The 19846-nt window shown below is 47.7% G+C and overlaps 1 protein-coding gene across 1 annotated transcript in view; it reads left to right on the plus strand.

The window, feature by feature from the left end:
• LOC116990665 (protein kinase C zeta type-like) overlaps positions 1 to 19846 on the plus strand; it is a 288589-nt gene that overhangs the window by 128319 nt on the left and 140424 nt on the right. Inside the window, exon 8 of the mRNA XM_033048584.1 lies at positions 13798 to 13986. Coding sequence (XP_032904475.1) covers positions 13798 to 13986 — 189 coding nt within the window. The remainder of the gene's footprint in view (positions 1 to 13797; positions 13987 to 19846) is intronic.

A 19846-nucleotide genomic window follows, 5' to 3' on the forward strand; every position in this document is an offset into this window, starting at 1 on the left:
TAGTAGACAGAATGGGAGACAGGAAGCAGAAAAGGGAAGCACTCGGACACAAGAGGAGAAAGAAAAAAAAGGAAATAAACAGAGAAGAAGAGACGGGGGGTTTCTTAAATATGCATATTTTAATGCTAGGAGCATTGTAAGAAAGGTGGATGAGCTTAGAGTCTGGATAGACACCTGGAAGTATGATGTTGTGGCGATCAGTGAAACATGGTTGCAGGAGGGCTGTGATTGGAAACTAAATATTCCAGGATTTCGTTGCTTCAGGTGTGATAGAATTGGAGGGGCAAGAGGTGGAGGTGTTGCATTGCTAGTCAGGGAAGATATTACAGCAGTGCTTTGGCAGGATAGATTGGAGGGCTCATCTAGGGAGGCTATTTGGGTGGAACTGAGAAGTGGGAAAGGTGTAGCAACACTTATAGGGGTGTATTATAGACCGCCAAATGGGGAACGAGAATTGGAAGAGCAAATATGTAAGGAGATAGCAGATATTAGTAGTAAGCACAAGGTAGTGATTGTGGGAGATTTCAACTTTCCACACATAGACTGGGAAACACATTCTGTAAATGGGCTGGATGGTTTGGAGTTTGTAAAATGTGTGCAGGATAGTTTTTTACAGCAATACATAGAGGTACCTACTAGAGGAGGGGCAATGCTGGACATCCTGTTAGGAAATGAGACTGGACAGGTGGCGGAGGTATGCGTTGGGGAGCACTTCGGGTCCAGTGATCACAATACCATTAGTTTCAATATAATTATGGAGAAGGTCAGAACTGGACCTAGGGATGAGATTTTTGATTGGAGAAAGGCTAACTTTGATGAGATGTGAGATGATTTAAAAGGAGTGGACTGGGACATTTTGTTTTATGGGAAAGATGTAGAAGAGAAATGGTGGACATTTAAAGGGGAAATTTTAAGAGTACAGAATCTTTATGTTCCTGTTCGGTTGAAAGGAAACAGTAAAAATTGGAAAGAGCCCTGGTTTTCAAGGGAAATTGGACATCTTGTTCGGAAAAAGAGGGAGAACTACAATAATTATAGGCAGCATGAAGTAAATGAGGTGCTTGTGGAGTATAAGGAATGTGAAAAGAATCTTAAGAAAGAAATTAGAAAAGCTAAAAGAAGATATGAGGTTGCTTTGGCAAGTAAGGTGAAAGTAAATCCAAAGGGTTTCTACAGCTATATTAATAGCAAAAGGATAACGAGGGATAAAATTAGTCCATTGGAGAAACAGAGTGGGCAGCTATCTGCAGAGCCAAAAGAGATGGGGGAGATATTGAACAATTTCTTTTCTTCGGTATTCACCAAGGTGAAGGATATTGAATTATGTGAGGTAAGGGAAACGAGTAGAGTAGTTATGGGGATACTATGAGTTTCAAAGTAAAAGAAGTACTGACACTTTTGAAAAATATAAAAGTGGATAAGTCTCCAGGTCCTGACAGGATATTCCCTAGGACATTGAGGGAAGTTAGTGTAGAAATAGCCGGGGCTATGACAGAAATATTTCAAATGTCATTAGAAACGGGAATAGTCCCCGAGGATTGGCGTACTGCGCATGTTGTTCCATTGTTTAAAAAGGGTTCTAAGAGTAAACCTAGCAATTATAGACCTGTTAGTTTGACTTCAGTGGTGGGCAAATTAATGGAAAAGATACTTGGAGATAATATATATAAGCATCTGGATAAACAGGGTCTGATTAGGAACAGTCAACATGGATTTGTGCCTGGAAGGTCATGTTTGACTAATCTTCTTGAATTTTTTGAAGAGGTTACTAGGGAAATTGACGAGGGTAAAGCAGTGGATGTTGTCTATATGGACTTTAGTAAGGCCTTTGACAAGGTTCCTCATGGAAGGTTGGTTAAGAAGGTTAAACTGTTGGGTATAAATGCAGGAATAGCAAGATGGATTCAGCAGTGGCTGAATGGGAGAAGCCAGAGGGTAATGGTGGATGGCTGTTTGTCGGGTTGGAGGCAAGTGACTAGTGGGGTGCCTCAGGGATCTGTGTTGGGTCCTTTGTTGTTTGTCATGTACATCAATGATCTGGATGAAGGGGTGGTAATTTGGATTAGTAAGTATGCAGATGATACCAAGATAGGGGGTATTGTGGATAATGAAGAGGATTTCCAAAGTCTACAGAGTGATTTAGGCCATTTGGAAAAATGGGCTGAAAGATGGCAGATGGAGTTTAATGCTGATAAATGTGAGGTGTTACACCTTGGCAGGACAAATCAAAATAGGACGTACATGATAAATGGTAGGGAATTGAAGAATACAGTTGAACAGAGGGATCTGGGAATAACCGTGCATAGTTCCTTGAAGGTGGAATCTCATATAGATAGGGTGGTAAAAAAAGCTTTTGGTATGCTAGACTTTATAAATCAGAGCATTGAGTATAGAAGCTGGGAAGTAATGTTAAAATTGTACAAGGCATTGGTGAGACCAAATCTGGAGTATGGTGTACAATTTTGGTCGCCCAATTATAGGAAGGATGTCAACAAAATAGAGAGAGTACAGAGGAGATTTACTAGAATGTTGCCTGGGTTTCAACAACTTAGTTACAGAGATAGGTTGAATAAGTTAGGTCTTTATTCTCTGGAGCGCAGAAGGTTAAGGGGGGCTTGATAGAGGTCTTTAAAATGATGAGAGGGATAGACAGAGTTGATGTGATCAAGCTTTTCCCTTTGAGAATAGGGAAGATTCAAACAAGAGGACATGACTTCAGAATTAAGGGACAGAAGTTTAGGGGTAACATGAGGGGGAACTTCTTTACTCAGAGAGTGGTAGCGGTGTGGAATGAGCTTCCAGTGGAAGTGGTGGCGGCAGGTTCGTTGGTATCATTTAAAAATAAATTGGATAGGCATATGGATGAGAAGGGAATGGAGGGTTATGGTATGAGTGCAGGCAGGTGGGACTAAGGGAAAATAAGTTGTTCGGCACGGACTTGTAGGGCCGAGATGGCCTGTTTCCGTGCTGTAATTGTTATATGGTTTATATATGGTTATATGGAAAGGAATGGAGGGTTATGGTCTGAGTGCAGGTAGATGGGACTAGGGGAGAATACGTGTTCGGCACGGACTAGAAGGGCCGAGAAGGCCTGTTTCCGTGCTGTAATTGTTATATGGTTAATGTAGAGCAGTTGACACCTGGAACAGTGGATGCAATAGATGAGGTTGGAGGAGGTGCAGGTGAAAATCTGCCTCACCTGGAAAGACTGCTTGGGTCCTTGGATGGAGCCGAGGGGGGAGGTAAAGCGACAAGTGTAGCATTTCCTGCGGTTGCAAGGGAAAGTACCAGGGGAGGAGGTGGTTTGGGTGGGAAGGGACAAATAGACCGGGGAGATACGGAAGGTACGGTCTCTGCGTAAAGCAGAAAAGGGAGGAGATGGGAAGATGTGGAGAGTGGTGGGATCCCGTTGGAGGTGGCGAAAATGTTGAAGGATTATATGTTGTATGTGACGGCTGCTAGGGTGGAAGGTGAGGACAAGGAGGACTTTGTCCTTGTTACGAGTGGGGGGATGGGGAGTGAGAGCGGAGCTGCGGGATAGAGAGGAGATCCTTGTGAGAGCCTCATCTTTCGTAGAAGAGGGGAACCTCCGTTCCCTAAAGAATGAGGACATTTCCATTGCCCTGGTTTGAAACACCTCATACTGGGTGCAGATGCAGCGTAGACGAAGGAATGGGGAGTAGGGGATGGAGTCCTTACAGGAAGCAGGGTGGGAAGAAGTGTAGTCCAGATAGCCATGGGAGTCAGTGGGTTTGTAGTAGATGTTGATCAGTAGTCTGTTACCTGCGATGGAGATGGTGAGGTCTAGAAACGGTAGGGAGATGTCGGAAATGGTCCAAGTGATTTTGAGTGCCGGATGGAAGTTAGTGGTGAAATGGATGAAGTCAGTGAGTTCTGCATGGGTGCAGGAAGTAGCACCAATGCAGTCGTCAATGTAGCGGAGGTAGAGTTCTGGGATAGGGCCACGGTACGCCTCGAACAAGGATTGTTCGACGCGCCCTACAAAGAGGCAGGCATAGCAGGGGCCCATGCACGTGTTCCTAGCTACGCCTTGGATTTGGAGCAAATGGGTGGAGTCAAAGGAAAAGTTGTTGAGGGTTAGGACCAGCTCCACTAGGCGGAGGAGAGTATTAGTAGACGGGGATGGCAAACGGATGTCATGAAGGACAAGAAGAGCGTGTGAGGTGTCTTGGACATAGGTAGGGAGGGGCTTGACCAGGGGGGATAGGATCTTGGACATAGGTAGGGAGGGATTTGACTTGGACATAGGTAGGGTTGTGGGCCTGTTCCACTTAGGCGACTTTTTAGGCGAGTGCAGGTTGGTGGTGTCTGGTGAGTCTCCTTCATGGTCTCGAGGAGTTCCCGCATTCTGGGAACTAGTCGCGGCCTCAGTATCGTCGCAGCAAATTTTTCAACATGTTGAAAAACTTTCTGCGATCAAAAATTGGTCGCCATGGAGATAATCGATAATCCTGTAGTTGTCGGTGCAAATGTGGTGGGGTCGCCATGTAGTTGTAGGTAGTCGAGTTAGTCGTAGGTAGTTTTAATTAATCACCATTTTCATTGGCTCATTGCAAAAAAAAAGGAATGTAAACAGCTGCATGTGGTGCGCTGTTAGTCCAGTGCGCGGTCATTGCACAATTTTTATTTCAGTCGATCAGACGGTGGAACATGGCTCCGAGGAAAAGGAAGGTTCACCGCCATCAATGCACTGGATTTAAGAGTATTATTTTTATACATTTTGATGAATGTAACAATAAAACAAGCAATGCACTGCATTTAAAATAGTATTATTTTTATTCTTTTTGATGAATCTAACACTAAAACACAAGCAGTGCACTGCATTTTTCAGGCAGAATCTTTTTACATGTTTTGATGAAAAAACAACACAAGCAATATTTGTAATATATATTTTCATTAATCAAACAATCACAAAGGCAAGCAATGCACTGCATTTAGAACAAATCTTTTTAAAGATTTTTTTTAACTTAAAGAAACACAAACTCAAGAAGTCCACTTAATTTAAAATTAAACTATTTCGGCAGGATGTGGATGTACCTGAAAAGGGAATTATCTTGTGGTCTGCAGTGGGCTCTCCTCCTGGAGTGGTGGACTTCTGTTTGTGGTGTGGGATGTTTGCTGCTGTTCTTCAAATCATGTCATTTTGCCATTGTACACTGCCTAGTTTTGAGTTGTAGTAAGAGCAGAGATGGTCTTTCTGCTCCTTGGCACTCTTTTTGCCGGTGTTTCCTGGCAATCTCTCCAGTGGCACCATCGATGCAGCCTGTACTCCATGAACCTGGTGTATTATTTCCTGTCTGGTTGTCCACTCGGTCACTCTCCTCCATGCTGCTGCTGCTGCACCTCTGGTACGAATCAGGTTGTGGAGGGCACATGCTATGTACATAATTGTCTCCACAATCTTGGGCTCCTGCTCCATCGTAGCCAGCAAGCATCTAAATCTGCTGGCGAGGATGCCAAAGGCGTTTTCCACGACCCTCCTAGCCCTGGACAGCCTGTAATTGAAGATCCTCTGCTCCCATGACAGCCGCCTGTGAGGGTATGGCTTCATCATCCATGACCTGAGTGGGAATGCATCATCAGCAACCAGTGTGTACTGGATGTCAGGGTTGTCTTCTCCTGGCAGAGGTCCTGGATCAGGAAAGCCTGCTGTTCCTTCTTCTAGTGCTTTCCCAATGGAGGTCTCTTTCCAGATCCTACCATCTGCGACACTGCCAGGTGTGCCCACATCCACAAACAAGAAGTTGTAGTTAGCATCCACCACAGCTCGGAGTACAATTGAATGGAACTTCTGGTAATTGAAGTATATTGAACCTCCCTTGGGTGGACACCGGATGGCCAAGTGCTTGCCGTCCATTGCCCCACATGTGTGCTTGAAGTTCCTGCTTTTATCAAAGCCCTGCGCCACTCTCTTCCAGTCATCTGGTGTACGAGGGCAGTCCATCACTTCATCTTCATAACCCTTGATGATGGCCTCACAGGTCTCTCGGACAATCTTGCTGATGGCATTCTGGGCTACAAGAAAATTGTAACAGAGGCTCTTGTACGAATCTCCTGATGCCAGGTAGCGGAGGGTGATGGCTTGGCGCAGGCCTGGTTCCAGTGGCTTCCTCATATAGGTTTCCTTTTTTTTCCAGGAGAGGGCCCTTCAGCTCCTGAAACAGCTCAGGGGGCATTCTAGTAACGTTTTTGAAAGCAGCCAAATCTTCTTCATGTAGCGCATTTATCAGGTTTTCTTACTGACCCAACCTGCATCTACTTTGAAAGAGGGGCTTCACCCACTGAGACTTCTTCTTGGGCTTCTTCCTCACCCTTGTTCATGTCCTTCTGCCTTCCGGGTGTACAAGCAAAAGGGCTGCTGAAAGCAGCAGGGATTGTATTTGTATTGAGCGGCGGGGAGAGGAGGGGGTGGGAGAGCGGAGGGGAGAGAGGAGGGGATGGGAGAGGAGGGGGTAGAGGAGGGGGTGGGAGAGAGGAGGGGGGGAGGAGGGAGAGGAGGAGGGGAGCGGGGCGGGCGGCCGGGGAGTGGGGAACAGCCAGCGGGAGCAGACAGCGGGGAGCAGGCTTCAAACCAAAGGAGGAGGGTGGGGAGGGGAGGGTGACATCACTCGCAGCGCGAGCAAGACGGCGCAGACCCATTGTGACATCATGGGGGGGAGGAAGGGGAGTGAGGGCGGGGGGGGGGGGGGGGGTGGGGGGGGGGGAGGGAGGGGGAGTGCTGTTACCGAACTGAACTCACTGTGAAATGAATGCATTAACGGAGCCACTCTGCTGCTGGATCCGAAGTTGTCCCTGCCGCTGACGGTAAAGTCTGTGAAAGCGGCCCCATCAGAGACTGTGAGGCCTCGCATCCTCGGCGCTTCTGACACGCCGGCTCTGTCACGTTGGCTCTTCCCCCGCTGCTTTTCGCCCAAGGGCGAAAAGCAGCAGTTGAACATCTGATGTTTGGCTTGAGGCAGCGTGACAGAGCCGGGCCGGGCACCAGCGGTTGAGAAAAATGTCGGCGTTTTTCGAGCAGAGCCGGGCGTTAGCAGTCGTTATGGTCGCTGGCCAGCAGGAGGCGACAAAATGAGTGAGTGGTGGGGGGGGGGGGGAAGGATCTTATTTAAAAATGTGTACATAAAAATGTCCAAATGTTTTGAGGAGTGCATGAGTGAATGTAAAAGTGAATTAGCTAGCGAAATGGAAAAAATCACGGAGTTTCAGCGTGTGGTTTTGGCGGACCAAGGAATCAAAGGCTGAATCTGACATATACACACACACACACACTCACACACACAGAGTTTTATAAGTATACTAGACCAAGTGCAGACCTGTTGGGTCTGTTCCCCGAACATGCGGTAGAGGGAGGGAGGGGGAGAGGGAGGGGGAGGGGGGAGAGAGGGAGGGAGGGAGGGGGAGGGGGGGGAGGGAGGGAGGTGAGAGAGGGAGGGAGGAAGGGGGGGAGAGGGAGGGGGGAAGGAGGGCGGGGGGGAGAGGGAGGGCGGGGGGGAGAGGGAGGGGGAAGGAGGGAGGGGGGCAGAGGAAGGGGGGGACCGGGAGGAGGGGGACAGAGAGGGGGTGACCGGGAGGGAGGGGACAGAGGGGGGGAGGGAAGGGGAGAGGTGGAGGGAAGGGAGGGGGAGAGGTATGGGTAGGGAGGGGGAGAGGTGGGGGAAAGGGAGGGGGAGGAGGGGAGGGGGAGAGAGGGGGGAAGAGAGGGGCGGTGAGAGGGAGGGGGGAGGGGGGAGAGAGGGGAGAAAGGGGGGGAGAGAGGGGAGAAAAGGGGAAGAATGGGTAGGGAGGGGGAGAGGGGTAAGGGGGAGAGGTACAGAGGGGGAGTGGGTGGAGAGAGAGGGGGGAAGGGATGGGAGAGGAGGGGGGTAAGGGGGAGAGGAAGGGTGGGAGGAGGGGGAATAGGAAGGGTGGGAGGAGGGGGGAGAGGAAGGGGCGAGAGGAGGGGGAGAGAGGGAGCGTGAGGGGGCGGAGAGGGAGCGGATGGGTGAGAGGGAGTGGGGAGAATTTGAGGGGTTGGGGTGCGCGTCGTCAGAGGTGAGGGCTGGTTCTTGAACGCAATAATCACTCGCTCTCGTGACGGCGTGTTTTTTTCAAAGGCCTTGCGAGCGACGCGACTGACAGCAGGAGGGAGGGGGTGGGGGAGGCGCCAGGATTCAGGCCCCGGGGGGGGGGGGGGAGAAGGGGTGTGTAGATTAGGAAGAGGGGGAGAGGAGGAAGCGATCGGGCAGCCGAGCACGCGTCAACGAAACGACATCAGCGTCCTGAGTGCAGAGGTCTTGTGGATGGGGAAGAGAGGTAAAGTGGGGGTGAAGGGGAGAGGAAGGGGAGGATGGGGGAGAGAGGTGAAGTGGGGGGAGGGCGGGGGTTAGAGCGGGCGGGCTGGAGTCGAGCTGCGGGAGGCGTGGCGCGAGCGTACTTGGCATGGCACAGGCAGCGGGGGGGGTGCCGGGCTGCCAAATGAAGAGAGAGAGAGAAGCGGCTTCTGACTCTGTAAACCCACAGCTGGAATGAGAGCGCAAGGTTTCAAAGCTGGGGCAACAGTGATGATACGGTTCAGCTCGTGAGAAGTCGCCTTTAATCCACAGTGGTTGGGGGGGGCGGGGCCTGGAGGCAGGTGGGATTGTGATGTCAAGCAGCTCGTGAGTCCGGTTTAGATTTTAAAATGAGTGAGTGAGGGGGGGGGGGAAGGATTGTATTAAAAATGTGTACTTTAACACTACGACATTTAATGAGGAGTGGAACTGAGAATGTAAAAGTGAAATCTCTACCAAAATGGAAAAAATGACGAGATTTGAGCATGTGGTTTTGGCCAACCAAGGAATCAAAGGGCAAAAACTAAATATCTGAAAATGGAATCTGACACACACACACACACACACACACACACTTTTAATATATAGATAGAAGATGGATGTATCATTGTAAAATTACGTCATTGTTTTGGTGTTGATTTTTACGCCTACAGAGTCGTAGCTTGATGCCTAGTCGTTACTTGAGTCGTAGATTAATTCTGTGATCGTGGGTGTAGTCGTCTGTGAGTCGAAGGTGGTCAGTCCCACTATTGGGTCGCCAGTTGTCACGAGCGTATCAGCGATTAAGTCGTAGATTGTCGTAGGTCGTCGTAGACATAGTCGTGGGATGCATTCAATTCTCGACGATCCAACAAGACTATGACAGTCGCCAGCAGTCCTCTAAAAAGTCGCCTATTATGGTTAGGGTGGCTCAGCACTTCAACTCCCCCTCCCATTCCAAATCCAACCTTTCTGTCCTGGGCCTCCTCCATGGCCACAGTGAGTCCCACCGCAAATTGGAGGAACAGCACCTCATATTTCGCTTGGGTAGTTTACACCCCAGCGGTATGGACATTGACTTCTCCAATTTTAGGTAGTCCTTCTTTCCCCTCCCCTACCCAGCTCTCCCACAGCCTACTGTCTCCGCCTCTTCCTTTCTTCCCCCCCCCCCCCCCTCCACCCCGACATCAGTCTGAAGAAGGGTCTCGACCTGAAACGTCGCCTATTCCTTCGCTCCATAGATGCTGCCTCACCCATTGATTTTCTCCAGCTTTTTTGTCTTACTTTGGAATATTGTGAGCTGTTTTGGGCCGCATATCCGATGAAGGATGTGCTGGCGTTGGAATGGGTAACCCGAAAGGGTAGCCCATAACCCAAAATCATCCGGCCTGCAGGTGTATTTTTTTTCAATTCGTTTTCGCGAACTGGGAACTGTAGCCAGTCCCAGGGGCGCAAGCTGATTTGGGAACAGCGGCTCATTCCAGGTACGCAGGCGACCTGGGCGCTAGAGCCAATCCCGGGGAAGGCGAGCCAACCTGGGAACTGCGACCAATCCCGGGTCACGTGAGGGACCTGGGATCTGCAGAAAACTAATTGAAAAACACTTGAAAACGAATGCGAAAAACAACACCAAATGTCACACGATGGCAATAGATGTGGCCCGCCATCCGCTCACAGACATGTGTCCTGGCCCCTATGCAGAACAAGGTTGCCAACTCCTGGTCTAGAGGAAGTTAACGAGAATGATCCCAGGGATGATTGAGTTAACATGATGAACTTTTGACGGCACTGGGGTTTAGAAGGATGAGGGGGTACCTCATAGAAACTTACTGAATAGTGAAAGGACTGGATAGAGTGGATGTGGAGAGGATGTTTCCACTAGTGGGAGAATCAAAGACCATAGCCTCAGAATAAAAGGATGTCCCTTTAGAAAGGAAATGAGGAGGAATTTCTTAAGTCAGAGTGTGGTGAATCTGTGGAATTCATTGCCAGAGGCAGCTGTGGAGGCCATCAATGGATATTATTAAGGCAGAGATTGTCAGTTTCCGATTAGTACGGGTGTCAGGAGTTAAGGGGAGAAGGCAGGGGAATGGAGTTAAGAGGGAATGATAGATCAGCCATGATTGAATGGCGGAGTAGACTTGATGGGCCGAATTGTCTAATTCTGCTCCTATAACATGAATTTATGAACTTATGACCTCATTATCCTCCGAGTCTTTTTCGGTGAATACAAATTACTCGTTTAGTGCATCACCTACATCAACTCTAAGCATAGATTTCCTCCTTTTACTTGTGAGTGGTCCTCCCTTCTTCTGGTCACCACTTTATTGTTAAAGTATGTTTAAAAGGTCTGGGGATTTTTAAAAATCCATCTTGCTAATGTCATTTCATAGACCCTTTTGGGCCTTCTAATCTCCAACTTGAGTTCATTCATACTTGCTTTAAATTCCTCTGATGCCACTCTCTTACACCTGACATAAGCTTCCTTTGTGTTCCTGAACAATCTCCTTGGTCATCCACGGTTCCCTTACCTTGCCGTCCTTATCGCTCCTCCTTACTGGAACATGCTGATGCTGCATTTTGATCAGCTGGCCTTTAAATGACTCCCACATGACATCTGTGTATATGCCCAATAACAATTGCTTGGCCTTGAAGGTCTGAGATAGTGGGAGAAGTTGGGCAGGCTAGGACATTATTTCCTTGAGGACGGGAGGCTTTGAGGGGTGATCTTACAGTGGTGTATAAGATATTTAAGGGAATAGATATGGTGAATACATAGTCTTTTACCCAGAGTAGGGGAATCAAGAACCAGATTACAGAGGTTTACATAGAAACATTGAATATAGGTGCAGGAGTAGGCCATTCGACCCTTCGAGCCATCGCCGCCATTCAATATGATCATGGCCGATCATCTAAAATCAGAACCCTGTTCCTGCTTTTTCCCCATATCCCTTGATTTCTTTAGCCCTAAGAGCTAAATCTAACTCTCTCTTGAAAACATCCAGTAAATTGGCCTCCACTGCGAGTGACCTATGACCTGGGCATGCGCAGTCGGAATACCGAACTCGCTTATTTCACACATTCACAAATCTCAGGGTGAAAACATTTTTCCTCATCTCAGACCTAAATAGCCTATCCCTTATTCCTAAACTGTGATCCCTGGTTCTGGAACATCGGGAACATTTTTCTTGCATCTAACCTGTCCAATCCCTTAAGATTTTTCTATGTTTCTGTAAGAATCCCTCTCATCCTTCTAACTTCCAGTGAATACAAGCCCAGTCGACCGATTCTTTCTTGATATGTCAGTCGCGCCATCCCAGGAATCAACCTGGTGAACCTACGCTGCACTCACTCAATAGAAAGAATGTCCTTCCTCAAATTAGGAGAACACAACTGCACACAATAGTCCAGGTGCAGTCTCACCAGGCCCCTGTATAACTGTAGTAGGACCTCCTTGCTCCTAAACTCAAATCCTCTCGCAATGAAGGCCAACATGCCATTAGCTTTTTTCACTGCCTACTTTCAGTGACTGAGGTACAAGGACACCCACGTCTCGTTGCAACTCCCCTTTTCACAATCTGACACCATTCAGATAATATCTGCCTTCCTGTTCTTGCCACCAAAGTGGATAACCTCACATTTATCCACATTATACTGCATCTGCCATGCATCTGCCCACTCACCCAACCAATCCAAGTCATCCTGCAGCCTTATAACATTCTCTTCGCAGCTCAGACTGCCACCCAGCTTTGTATCATCCGTTTAAGGTGAGAGGGGAAAGATTTAATAGGAACATGATGGCTATTTTTTTACACAGGTGGGTATATGGAATGAGCTGCCAGAGGAGGTAGCTGAGGCAGGTACTCTTAACAACATTTAAAAGACATGTACATAGATAGAAAAGGTTTAAAGGGATATTGACCAAATGCAGGCAAGTGGAATTATCGTAGATGGAGCATCTTGGTTGGCATGGGTAAATTGGGCCGAAGGGCCTGTTTCCATGCTCTATGACTCGATGGTGTATATTCATCTAGTGAGGGTATCACAGATGCCCTATGATACATGATACTTAAAAATTTTCTCCAAGAAATTAAACATAATAAAAACTTAAGGAAAGGAACAGTGGTGCAGCGGTAGAGTTTCTGCCTTAGAGTACGATCCTGACTATGGTTGCTGTCTGTACGGAGTCTGCATCTTCTCCGTTTTTTCCGGGTGCTCCGATTTCCTCCCACATTCCAAAGAAGTACAGGGTTGTGAGTTAATTGGCTTTGGTAATATCTGTGGGGGTGCTCCTCTGTGTGCAGCCATGTCAGCAGCGCGTCAGTCTTTTCAACTTTTTTTTTTTTTTTAGTATGTTTTAAAGTATGTATTTAATGTTCCTTTGTGTGTTTTGTGTGGGGGGTGGTGTGGGGGGGTAAGGGGGAAACCGCTTTGGTCGCCTCCTCCATGGAGAGGCGACTTTTTCCAGGTCGCCTCCCCCGTGGCCTAACATCAAGGATCGGTGCGGCCTTTCCCGGAGACGCGCCCGGGACTTCAGCGGCGGGCGCAGCGTGGACTCTCGATGTGGAGCGGGTGAGCCCTCGCTGGGGCTCGCTGGAGGGGAGCGCTCCGTTTCGCTGGCCGGGGGCAGCCGGCAGCCTGAAGCCGCAGCCTGAAGCTGGTGCGGCGTCTACAGCCCGGGATCCCTCGTGGGGGATCCGGGAGAAGAAGAAGCCATCACTGCCGGCCCGCGGCCAACTTCTACCGCGGGGCCGGCATGGACTTATCATCACCCCTGGAGGGGAGCTTCGACCGCCGGCCCTGCAGTCTGCAGTGCTTCTGGCTGCGGCGGAGACTTGTAAATCTCGACCGCCGGCCTGCGGCCTACAACAACTTAAAGCCGCGGTCTCCGGTGAGGAAGAGCCGATCCTGGACTGACTCTGGACTCTGGTCCTGTCCACAGGGGGGAAATGGAGGAGGACTGGCCAAATGTTGTGCCTTCCACCACAGTGATGAATGCTGTGGTGGATGTTTGTGTTACATTTTTATTGTGGTTGTATGTTCTTTATTATTGTATCGCTGCTGACAACACAAATTCCACCGACCCTGGTTGTGTGGCAATAAATTCTATCTTATCTTAATATTGTAAATTGTCCCTATTGTGGAGGATAGTGCATGTGTACAGGGTGATTGCAGGTCAGCACCAACAGTCTTCAGAAAGTCTAAAGGAACAGATTCAGGCCATTTTGTCACTCGAGCCTGTCCTACTTTTCAGAAGCTGATTCAACCTTGGCCTCACCTCTCATTATTTCAACCCCCCATAATGCCACCAAAGAGCAAAATTTTAGCTCCATATATTCAAAATGAGGAGTTCCAGAGATGCAATGATCTCGAATTAATTGTTCTTTAATGTGTTAATTCATTTTGTAAATTATGTTGGTTAAGGAAGTTGCATTGGAAACCAAGTGTGCATGAATTATATTAAGTAATTTGATTTTATTGGTTCCAGGACCTCAAGCCAGTCGTTGATGGTGTTGATGGAATCAAGATTTCTTCAGTGCTGGGTTTACAAGATTTTGATCTTATACGTGTCATTGGACGAGGCAGTTATGCTAAAGTTCTTCTTGTGCGTTTGAAGAAAAATGACTGTATTTATGCAATGAAAGTTGTAAAGAAGGAACTGGTCCACGACGATGAGGTAAAATTTGATAAAGAGTAATTATTTATCTTGATATCCGGCCTTTGACAGCTCAGCGTATTGCAGACGATCACAACCAGAAAAATATTCTTGAAATATAGTCACTGTCATAGAACATAGAACAGTACAGCTCAATAACAGGCCTGTCGACCCACAAAGTCTGTGCCAAACATGATGGTAAGAACTTCACTTATACATACACCTGCACATAACCCACATCCCTCAATTCCCTGCACATCCATATGCCTATTAAAAGGTATTTTAAATGCCATGAACTGGTAAAGCATTCCAGGCACTCATCACACTCTGTGTAAAAAACCTTGCATCATACATCTTCTTTAAACTTTGTCCCTCTCATCTTTAGTATTTGATTTTTTATTCATGGGAAAAATATTCTGACTGTCTACCATATTTATCCCTCTCATAATTTTTTGTACTATCAGGACTCTTCACAACCTCTGGCTTTCCAGAGAAAGCAATCCAAGCAGGTTCAACCTCTCCCTAATTCAGGGGTCATTCTGGTAAATCTCCTCTACACCCGTTCCAAAGCCTGTACATTCTTCCTATAATGGGGCATTCAGACTGTACACAATAATCCAAATGCAGCCTAACCAAAGTCCTATAGAGCTGCATCATGACTCCATGACTCTCATTCTCAATACCCTGACCGATGAAAACAAGCATGCCATATGCCTTCTTTACCACTCTATCTACTTGTGTTACCACTTTCAGGGACATTATGCAGGGAATAATAGTTTGGCATGAATTTTATTTTATTATTCCATTTAATTACTTAAGAACTGTAGTTGAATTCAGTAATTGAAACTAAAATCTAATCCAAATCAGAGTACAGTAAACCCATGTTCTAACAGAATTGTGTTCCTTATTGCCAATTGCCCACTATAACCGAGTATGGTATTATTGTATATTTATGAAATAACAAACTGCAGATGATGGATAATATAGAAAAGGACACAAAGTGCAGGTCAGACGATATCTCTGGAGGACATGGAGAGGTCATGTTGAGATCCTTCTTCACACTGATTCTGCTGAGTTACTCCAGCGCTTTGTGTCATTTCACCTCAATGTGACTGGTCTGCACCAGCGAGCCCTTCGTCACCGCATGGTCTGGTTGACACAGCTCACTATGTAGCCCCTGGCCGTAGCACTTTCTTTAGGCTGCTGCCAACGACAGGATGGGCTTGGTCACCGTGGGACTCCCTCTCCACCAACTGCTGCTTCTTCCTTCTCTTTGCCCGCTCCACTGCCGCCTCCTCCTCCTTCTTTCAAATAGCATTAGTGCCTGGCTAGTTGGGCCAGAGGCCCTGCTATCTATTCAATTATGTTGACATTTCCAACTTGCATGTGTTTCTCTTGGTGTTTTTTGAACACTTTTTGAACATGACGAAATACTGAATGGCTCTGGAAGGATGGAAGGTGGCAATCAGCAGGACGGTTTCATGCTGATGTCACAAGATTTCATAGTGTTCAACCTTAGTGATTTCAAGGACCTTTCCTTTCAACTATTTACTGCTTTGCACCTGATCCTGGTGGGTGTTGTACTGCAGATGATGGCAGACAGAAGCGGGGATTGTTAAGGGTGGTGGAGTAGGTTTGGCATGTTAGGAATGTATGGTTCTTTCGGCTGTTGCCTCACAAACCTGTGGGCAACATTTTCAATGCAGGCAAGAGTTTTCAGATGACGTTGTAGATCAACTGGGCTAAGAATGACTGGCTGAATGCAGTGCTTGTTGATGCTGGGCGATCTGAACTGATTTATTTCCATATAGTGGATTTTGATACAACTAAACAGCCCTTTTCAGAATCGACCACAGTGCTGTCTGAATTCACATGTACACCAGCCAAGCTCAGGGCATCAGTTTCCTGACCCAGAGGGCATTTGTGGACGATAGATTTTTCCCCTGCTGGTTTTAATGGTTTTAATTGGCACAATTACTAATTGGGAAATTGGACAAACTGTCGTTATCCTTTGAAATGTTTGCACTCCCCACTGCTGTGCCGCAGCATTGCCTGTATCTGACCTTGTTACACTTCATCGATGAATGAATCCCGTCATTCTTGCTTATTCACTTCTAGATTTGGCTGGTCAGTTCCTCTCTGCACAACATCACATATTCTAACCTCTGCTCTAAACTCTCAAATTCTGCTCTCCCAAACTCTGCACTCCAAACTCAGTCCAGGTTCACCAATTACATTCTGCTTACCGACCTCAACTTACTATTCCTGCCCCAATAATTACTCGCTTTTTAAATTCTTGTCGTTGCTTTCAAATCTTTCCATTGTTGTACTCCCCTGCCAACTATCCCCACCCCTTCATACAGACATGGCGATCTCTGAATGCCCTTGGTTCTTTGATTGTTTGTTTCTGGACTCATGATCTGTCTTGAAATTACAGTTTAGTTGAGATATACAGCGTGGAAACAGGCGTTTCGGCCCACCGAGACCACTCCCAGCAGCGACCCCTGCACACTACACTATCCTACACACTAAGGACAATTTACAAGTATAACAAGCCAATTAGCTTACAAACTGTACATCTTTGGATTATGGAAAGAAACAGAAGCCCACACAGTCACAGGGAGAAAGTACCAACTCTGTAGATAGCACCCAGAGTCAGGATCGAACCCAGGTCTTTGGCGTTGTAATTTCACAAGGTCATAAGTGATATGAGCAGAATTAAAGGGGCTGTCCCACTGTGGCGACCTAATCCGCGAGTTAAGAAGAGTGTCTTCGACCTTCAAGCTCAAGGGCACTCGCCTGGAAAACCTCGAGCTGGATCGACCGTCAACGTTGAAACCGCAAGCTTGATCGACCGAACGTACACACACACACACAAACGCATCGCAAAGGTGGGGGCCAGGGAAAGAGGGGAAGCGCTGTCTGAAATTCAGACCGACGATGAAGAGGAAGGAAAGTCGGCTGCACAGTGTACGGTAAGTCCTTTAGAGAGCGCGGAGGGGGGGGAAAAGAGAGCGGGAGAGAAGGTGAGAGAAGGGGGGAGAAGGAGTGGAGACACTTTTAAGAAGTATAATAAAGTTTAGCGGGCATTTTACCTACCGGTCGGTTTTCCTTGGTCCTGAAAACTCCAATGAGCCAATCAAAATGCCCGGTCAGCGAAGGAGATTGCCTACGGCTGCCCTCGACTGCCTGTAACTAAATAGCGATCCATACGAGTTAAAAGAACCATGCCGACCAAATTTTACTCGCAATCTAGCTGACGCCGGGAGTATTCGGGAACTTCCCTCGAGCATGAAGGAGAGTTCCAGTGACCTCATATGACCTCCTAAGACCACGTGTTGACCATGCTGCGAGTTTGAGTTGATGGCAAACTCGTCTAAACTCGCAGATTAGGTCGCCTCAGTGGGACAGCCCCTTAAAGGCCCGTCCCACTGCGGGGACCTAATTCGCGAGCTTAGAACAGCTTTCCCTCGACATACTCGCTGGATGGTCGATATGACGTCCTAGGAGGTCTTTGTAACTCTTCTTCATGCTTAAGAGTAGTCCCCGCGTACCCGAGGCCTCAGTTAAGGGGCTGTCCCACTGCGGCGACCTAATCTGCGAGTTTAGACGAGTTTGCCCTCGACTCAAACTTGCAGCATGGTCGACACGTGGTCCTGGGACGTCCTATGAGTCACTGGAACTCTCCTTCATGTTCGAGGGAAGTTCCCGCATACTCGCGGCCTCAGCTAGGTTGTGGAAAATTTTGCAGCATGTTGAAACATTTTCCGTGAGTAAAAATTGGTGGGAATGGTTCTTTTTAACTTGTAATGCAGTGGAGTGGGGTCGCTATGTAGTTACAGGCAGTCGAGGGCAGCCGTAGGCAATCTCCTTCGCTGACCGGGCATTTTAATTGGTTCATTGGAGTTTTCAGGACTAAGGAAAACGGACCGGTAGGTAAAATGCCCGCTAAACTTTATTATAAGTTGTCTGACTTCTTAAAAGTGTCTCCACTCCCTCTCCCCCCCTTCTTCCTCCCTTCTCTCCCCTTCTATCCCCCCCCCCCGCGCTGTCTAAAGGACTTACCGTACACTGTGCAGCCGTCTTTTACCTTCCTCTTCATGGAGTGAATTTCAGACAGCGCTCCCCACTTTCCCTGGCCCCCGCCTTTGCGATGTGTTTGTGTGTGTGTGTGTGTGCGGTCGGTCGATCCAGTTCGCGGTTTCATCGCTGATGGTCGATTCAGCTCAAGGTTTTCCAGGCGAGTGCCCTTGAGATTGAAGGTCGAAGACCTCTTCTGAACTTGCGGACTAGGTCGCCGCAGTGGGACAGCCCCTTTAGGTTGCGGCATTTTTTTCAGCAAGCTGAAAAATGCCCATGAGTAAAAAAAGGTTGCCATGGAAAAAATCAATATTTTTTTACTCGTAGGTTTAGTCGAGGTAGGTCGTAGTAGGTCATAATACTATCATAGGCAATCAAAGGTAATCAAAGGTAGTCTAAGGTAAAGCTCGTTGTGAAAGAAAAGTAAGTAAACCGACCGGTAATGCTAAATGCCCGTTAAACTTTATTAAAAGTTGTCTGGCTTCTTAAAAGTATCTCCACTCCCTCTCCACCCTACCCCCTTCTCCCCCCTTCTCTCCCCTTCTCTCTCCTTCTCTCCCCTTCTCTCTCCTACTCTCCCCACCCCCTCTCCGCGCTCTCTAAAGGACTTACCATAACTGTGCCAGCCATCATTTACCTTCCTGTTCATCGCGAGTGTGAATTTCAGACAGCGCTCCCCCGCTTCCCCTGCCCCCCGCCTTTGCAGTGTGTTTGTGTGTGTGTGCAGGCGGTCGATCCAGCTCACGGTTTCATCGCTGACGGTCGATCCAGCTCAAGGTTTTTCAGGTGATGCCCTCGAGCTTGAAGGTCGAAGACAGTCGCTGAAAAGTCGCATTAGTCGGACAGGCCCTTTAGGCCATTAGACCCATCAAGTCTACTCCGCCATTCAATCATAGCTCATCTATCTCTCCCTGCTAACCCCATTCTCCAGCCTTCTCCCCATACCCCTGACCTGTACTAATCAAGAATTTATGTCTGCCTTCTGTGGCAAAATATTCCTCCTCATCTCCATAAAGGAACGTCTAATTCTGAGGCTATGACCTCTAGACCTCCCCTCTAAACATCCTCTCCACATCCATTCTATCCAGGCAAGGACTATTGGGTAGGTTCAATGAGGCACCCTTCATCCTTGTAGACTACAGCGAGTATAGGCCCAGTGCCGTCAAACGCTCATTACATGTAAGGCTATATGGCTATATAGTTATATGGATGGGAAAGGAATGGAGGGTTATGGTCTGAGCGCAGGTATATGGGACTAGGGGAGATTATGTGTTCGGCACGGACTAGAAGGGTCGAGATGGCCTGTTTCCGTGCTGTAATTGTTATATGGTTATATTTATGTGTATATCTATCTATATATTAAAACTGTGTTTGTGGGTGTATGTCAGATTCCATTTTCAGATTAGATTTTCAGATTAGATTTTTGGCCTTTGAATCCTTGGCCCGCCGAAACCACACGCAGAAACTCCAAGATTTTCTCCATTTTGGTAGAGATTTCACTTTTACATTCGCAAAATGTTAAAAAAAAAACAAACAGCTCTCACCCATAGAATGTTGGTGAACGTTCCATCGTGTGATGTCACAATGCCCAATGCTCACAGATGTCCAATCGGAATGGATTCATTTACATATGCCTTTGCTCCAGCCCCAGCCCCCCCCCCCCCCGCGTGATGTCGCAGCAGGTTCAATTGTGTGATGTCACTATGCCATCCCTCAGAGATGTCCAATCGGAATAGATCTCATTTACATATGCCTTTGCACCAGCCCCAGCCCCCCCCCCCCAGCCTGTGTCGAAGTGCGT

The sequence above is a fragment of the Amblyraja radiata genome, chromosome 31 (genome assembly GCF_010909765.2).
Source record: "Amblyraja radiata isolate CabotCenter1 chromosome 31, sAmbRad1.1.pri, whole genome shotgun sequence".
Lineage (NCBI taxonomy): Eukaryota > Metazoa > Chordata > Chondrichthyes > Rajiformes > Rajidae > Amblyraja > Amblyraja radiata.